Here is a 6,589-nt window from a genome sequence, read left to right as displayed (position 1 = left end):
TCTGAGAGAAATGCCATTAAATGGGGGTCCGTAGACTAATGCATATCAAACTGGGGGTCCTTGAAATTAAACGGGTTGAGAATCACTGCTAGAGCCGTAAAAATCTTCTCTTATGGGGGTCCCTGCATGCATAGCTTTTCTAATGGGGGTCCGTGAGCTAATTAGTGTAAATCTGGGGGTCCTTGACATGAAGAAGTTGGGGAACCACTGACCTACTGTACACTGACTGTGCTTCGCCGGAATCGCCACTCACTGTTGAGTGTTCAGAGAGACCATATTATTTCCTGATCATCTGATATTTGTGCACAAGTAGCCTAAGTTGTTCCCTTGCCAAATGCAAAAAAAGGTAAGAACTTATTCAATATAATACACCAACATTGCAGAGAAAAGTTCCTTGTATATGAAAACACGATACCAGTGTCAATAAAAACAATTCTGATTCTAATCATGTTCATATGTTACGTGATTTGCATTTAAATGTAATGACAACTAGTTTATATATAGACATGTCTGGTTTAGTGAACTTATGCAAGAAGTTCAAGAACCAAAAAATAAATCTAAATCTCACTGTATGGCTATAATTAATGAAGAGATTGAGGGGTGAAACAATCTTTATGGGTAGAGTTTATTATTGTCTACTGATTAAAAATTAAAATACATAGATTTAGTGTAAGAACTGAACCTAGACATAGTGAAGAACACGTTGTTACTCAACTCAGGTACACACAAAATAAAATAGATGTTCGGGTTCATCACTTTGGCTTTATTGAACTTCATGTTTACAAATTGATTTCCAATGTGTGTGTGTGTGTGTGTGTGCTTGCATGTATGCGTGCGTTCGTGCTTTGCACAGAGATTTTTGAGTGGTTAATGTAGGGGCATATGTGTGTGTGTGTAATGCATGTCTTTCTCTGGAAAATCCCCCAACAAACAATTGAAACCAAAAAACAAAACCAAAGCTAGTATTAGGCCTACAAGTCTGGTGTTCCCATGGACAAACTACAGCACAAAGTACTGTTACCTGTTGTAAAAATGTTTTGTTCTGGCTTGGTTTAAAATTTTCTACATTAGCACCTTTATTGTAAATACTGATTGTGACAGACACAGAATGCACACATCTGTGCACAAAAAAAAAGAAAAAAGAAAATGTAACAAAAACGAAATAAGGCCTACAGTTGAGACTCCTACACATTCAATATCAGTACACTCACGAGTGTCTTTGGTTGGAAGCATTTATCATAGATCTTTTGAACAAATACAACCTTTCGTAAAAAAAAAAGTGGGAAAACAAAATCAACATTCCACGGTTTTGTGTATCTTGCTTCTCCCGGCCCTATATGCAATGTTTTGTGTAAAGCTAATTGGCTCTATGCACACACGCCATTTTGGAAACGACTTGGGCCCCTTCTCTACTTCCGATGATATACCAATGAAGGCTCAGTTCCATTCATGGTCAAACAGAGTCAGTCAGTGTTAATGATACTATAATGAAGGCTCATGTTCCATTCTGGTCAAACACCAGAACTCGGGTCAAAACACCAAACTCTGCTACACCAGTCATGGGTCTCAAAGTGTCGGGTCTAAAAAATGGAACAGAGCCTTTATTAGTATCTAACCTGTGAAGAAAGTAAGGAAGGGTGCAGTACTTAGTTTAGACAGTATTTGGTTTAGACATTGTCATTGGTTAGACCAGTCATTAGTCCTACAACTACAACCTATCTCAAACCCTCACCCTAAAGCTAACTTCCCACGGGGCAGCACACCTAAACCTAACCTTAACCCATGTCTAACCAATGACTAGTCTCTAAACTAAGTATGCTCCCCGTAAGGAAGGGGCCCCAGAAGTTGTAGGAAGTGTGCATAAAGCCCATTGAAGTTTCATCCATGACAACAGGATGTGAACCCCTCTGGTCGCCACTGGGGGTAACGGTAGTAAATTCCGTTTTGGTGTCACTATGTTTTGATGTGCGCACATCTACAGTAGGACATAAAACATGTCCATCTTTAGGCCTGATTTATACTTTGTCGAACGACCGCATGGTGTAGCCTACTTTTGCCGGCCAGCACGGCAGTCGTGTGACGAAGTATAAATTAGCCATTAAACAGTTTTAGGGATTCTAAATCTATGGCGTGTAAAACGTAACCGTCCCTCACTAGCATATCCAGCGGATGAAGCGCTCAAAGAACGAGGGCTTGTTCAGCAAGGTGTAGTCGTTTCCTCTGAAGATGGCCGACGTGTCCCCTAGCGCCACCTTGTGCAGCACCTCCTGGTCCACGTCGCTGCCCATGGCGATCACCGTGGGCACGCCCTCCGCCCGCCTCATGGCGGACACGCCCTCCTCCAGGCTCTCGCTGGACGTGATGCCGTCGGTGATGAACACAAACGACAGCTCGGCGTTGCGGCGGGCCAAGCGGCTACCCTGTAACCACAACAGACACATTCGTTTGGGTGATTTCACTGACTTGGATTCATTCCATGTCCCCCTTATCCTAACTTTAATCATAATCACTTTAATCACTTCTGATGTCCACAACGAGTCGTGTCAAAGAAGTGTCCTTCAAAAAGTTGCTGTAATGCATAGCAGCTCAGTAAGGATCAAGTCACGCTAAATGACAGACAAGTGATACAACATATCACGTAGCTACGTGCAATCTGTCAATCAATTATAAGACACCATAACTATATTTACTATCTCTGATAAGTCTGTATTACAGTATAACACTAGTGTTATTACTGCCTGCGTGCGTGTGCATGTGCGTTGTGTGTTGTGCGTTGTGTGCGTACCTGCGACATCACCAGGTTGTTGACGGCGTGGATGATGGCGCTGCCCAGGGAGGAAGAGGAGTCCATGTATGTCATGTGCCCGAGGGAGTCGGAGATCAGCGTCAGGTTGTGCGAGAGCGGGAACTCCACCTTCTGCTCCGACGGGCTGCCGTACTGCACCAGGGCGATGCGGGCGTTCCTGTCGTCCGACTGGCCGGTGGCCAGGGTGAGGCGGTGGGACACCTGGTCGATGAACTCCTTGGCGCGGCGGTGGTTCTCCAGGCCCATCCTCTCTGAGCCGTCCAGCATGAAGACCACGTCCACTGGACGCTCCACGCAGGCGCCCACAGCGGGTTCTGGAACCCACGGGGACACGGCCGCAAGACACACACACACACACACACACACACACACACACACACACACACACACACACATCCTCGTGAGCACAGCAGCATTGTAAATCACACATGGCAGTCAGCGAGCTGCAGCTTGTACACATCCACGTCTAATCAGAGAAAACCCACCAAATAAACCTGACGTTCGGACTAGTTTAATTATTTGTGTATAATGAGGATTGTGTAAACAATGACAGCCTTGGTCCTTTAAAGGGGGTGTAAGTGATCTGTTTTTGAGTAGTGCAACCACTCCTATAGACAGCTATGTGTGTGGCTGTGGCCCTGGGTCCTTGTGTCCGAGCACGCAAATAGCGTTTGTTCACCACCAAGTGTCACTGTTGCACAGCCTAACACAGACACAGACACACAAGGCCAGGGAGGTGGGCTTGTACAGTACAGTACAGTACAGTACAGTACAGTACAGTACAGTACAGTACAGTACAGTACAGTACAGTACAGTACAGTACAGTACAGTACAGTACAGTACAGTACAGTACAGTAGTTGATGTACAAATAGTCTGTAGTGATTGCTATAAGAACATAGTTACAGTATTTAACATATATTCTAACAAAAATATAGAGATGATATGAGATGAGATGACACTTTATTATCTTGAGATGACAAGGTGAAAAACATTTGATGGACTTCAAAAGAAAACTACTTCACATTGGCAAGTTGCAGTCACATAGTACAATAAGAGTTTCACTGGAAGTCCACTCTCTGGCACTTATTTCCATGTCATGTTACACAAGCCTAGCTCCATATAACAACATCACATGAAACTCAAAAATCTTATAAAAGTCAGCATTTTTTAAATAGTGATATTATTATACAAATGTTCCATTTGTCAGTGCCAGTTACGCTGACCAACTCGTGAACAGCATACAGTAACATTCATAAAACTAAAAATATTCACCACAAAAAAAGGCCAAAATCATGGCAAAATGAGTCATTCACAGAATAAAGGACGTGATGATTGCGGTGGTAACCATGGATATGTGCAAAATAATGGTGAGAGTGAATCAGTTAGTGGTTCACAGTGGAAGTATGGAGACACAGTACACAGAGCTCAGTGAATGGCTCTATATAGGACTTAAAGGCCAAAAGGCTGAATGACATCAACGTTCCATTCAAATGGAAAACCTTCGTCCCCGCAGGGCAGAGGGGACGATATTCATCATATTTTTGGTTCAGTAACAGCCGCAGTTTTCTGGGAGACATTTCAGCTTGTTGGGCTGATTCATGAGTCATCGCAAGATCTCGTTGCGTGCCGCAAAGATCAAACCTACATGCTCACAACGTGTTGCCGATGTGGCGTGTTGTGAGCTTGTAGGTCAGATATTTCCTACATGCTCACAACGTGTTGCCGATGTGGCGTGTTGTGAGCTTGTAGGTCAGATATTTCCTACATGCTCACAACGTGTTGCCGATGTGGCGTGTTGTGAGCTTGTAGGTCAGATCTTTTCGGCGTGAGGCGCATTCGTGCAATGGAGCATAACTGAGGCAGTAGAAGTAGGCTACTTATGTCTAAGCGTTGGCTCGCAATCTAAGTACATGTAAAGCAATTTCTTAATATTTTCTATTTAATGCTATCCTATTGCAGCAACCCAGCTAAACTATGCGCTCAGCAATAACAAAGTGCTCAGTTTTTAATGAATCAATTCTACGTCCAGCAGTATAAGCTTATTAGCGGTTGGCACCCCTTACAGAATCCATTCTGCCACTTCTCCACTGCATGGTATCGGCTTGCTTGACACAACTCGACTCTACTCGCCTTTTTTTGGTTGACCATTGGGCAAAAGTATAGGTGGTACGAACAGGTGAGGTGAGGTGAAAACACTACGCCAGGACAACGCAAGTGGGAAATTAATCAATATTGAGCCTATTTGTGTCAGAAACAGTTTTTGTGGGACTGTACAGGTAAACTAGAGATTCAATTAAAATCTTTATTAGCGAACTCAGGTCCATAGAAATACATAAATACTTTGTTTAGTAAGTAAGTAAGTAGCCTTGCCGAGCCATGAGGCCCATAGGGCAGGAGCCTATCTCCTGTTTATGTAGCGTGAGGCAGCTTGATGTACAAGTACACCCCCTGGACATGACGCTAGTATGTCGCAAACTTTGTTTAGTAATATACGCATTTGGTACACATTGGGGGGGGGGGGGTCTTTTCTGGTGAAAATGAAGTAAAGCGGGTCGAGTCGAGTCGAGTCGAGTCAAGTTGAGCCGGTAACATGAAGTGGAAAAGTGCCATAACGGCGAGGTAACGTGGATAGCTTATTATAATTAGCACTAGCAGAGTCCCATGGCCTTCGCGGGGTCGCCCATAATGTCCCCATAGACGTGTTTGAAGGAGTCGATGAACAGCATGGTCCATTGCTGCCTGTCGTCCCCCACGGCGTGCTTGGCTCTCTGGGCTGTGTACGCCATGGTCGCCACGCCGACGCCGTACTGCTGCTCGCTCAGACCGTTCAGCAGGATGGCCACGCCCTCCACAGAGGTGGGGACGTTTGAGGGGCTGCCTTCCTCGGCCAATGGCTTCCAGGGGGGAGGGGCGGCTGCGTGCGTGTCGCCTCCCCCTCCTGCAATGAGTGGGTGGAATAAAGGGGAGTACGTCACGTGACACCGCGTCTGTGTGCTCGGATCCGTTGGCTCGCACTGCACTCCTCGTGTTAACAAGAGGTTAAAATGCAATCGCTCTCTTGACGCAGGATGGCACGTGCGTAAGACGAGCACAAATGGTGACAATTTCACAGGATCGCGCCCGCTTGTTGTTACAGCAGATTTCCCGTGCCCACCCATAGACATAGAAAGGTATAAACGCCTCCTTCGGCTCTGGCGAGTTTGTTCTCAAGTTGTGGGTACGTTTCCGCGTTGGTGCCAAGGAAAGGAAAGGGACGTGAGTTACGTGACTGGAGGCCGGGGATGCGCCATATAACGCCACACTTCTGCACTTCCGTGCGATACACGTCGCTCCAATGAATTGCAGCGGAGAATGAGACGTCTACCTTTCTATGTCTATGTGCCCACCTACCTGAATGCTCCTCTATTCTTTTTGACACCTTGAACACCGGTTACCATAGGGGGCGGCAGGTGGCCAGTGCCAGTGAAATGTGCGACATGAGCAGATCTCTTGTGCTCTTGTTATGTTTGAACCAGAAGTGTTAATCACCCATGTTCTGCTAAGGGTCACACAGCTATACTAGTAAGCAATCCATTGTTTTGTTTGTGGCGGGAGCTCAAATTAATGTTTTATCAAGCTACGAACATCGTACTTTAAAATGAATGACTAGGTGAATGAAAAGGTCTCACAAACACGACGCATTAAAACATTCATACAAACACATGAATGGGAAAACACAGATGAGTAGGAGTATGAAGCCTGTACTGGGAAATGGACCTCAGCAGAAGCCAAACCACAATACA

The 6,589-nt window shown here is 45.2% G+C and overlaps 1 protein-coding gene across 2 annotated transcripts in view; it reads right to left on the bottom strand.

Annotated features, from left to right (window-relative positions):
• Positions 1-742: 742 nt before the first annotated feature.
• Positions 743-6,589, bottom strand: part of col6a2 (collagen, type VI, alpha 2) — a 30,269-nt gene continuing 24,422 nt past the window's right edge. The window contains exons 31-32 of one of the 2 annotated variants that reach the window (XM_083781837.1): positions 2,786-3,120; positions 743-2,420 (exon numbers count right to left, since the gene is read on the bottom strand). In XM_083781837.1, the coding sequence (XP_083637963.1) occupies positions 2,154-2,420; positions 2,786-3,120 (602 nt within the window). In that variant the 3' untranslated portion in view covers positions 743-2,153. Of the gene's footprint in view, positions 2,421-2,785; positions 3,121-4,738; positions 5,746-6,589 lie in introns of those variants that run through there. The other variant, XM_083781838.1, reaches the window with a different exon arrangement.

Source organism: Protomyctophum parallelum (assembly GCF_964188405.1).
Source record: "Protomyctophum parallelum genome assembly, chromosome: 14".
NCBI lineage: Eukaryota > Metazoa > Chordata > Actinopteri > Myctophiformes > Myctophidae > Protomyctophum > Protomyctophum parallelum.
Note: the sequence above shows the minus strand (reverse complement) of the source record. Positions and strands in the feature narration are given on the sequence as shown.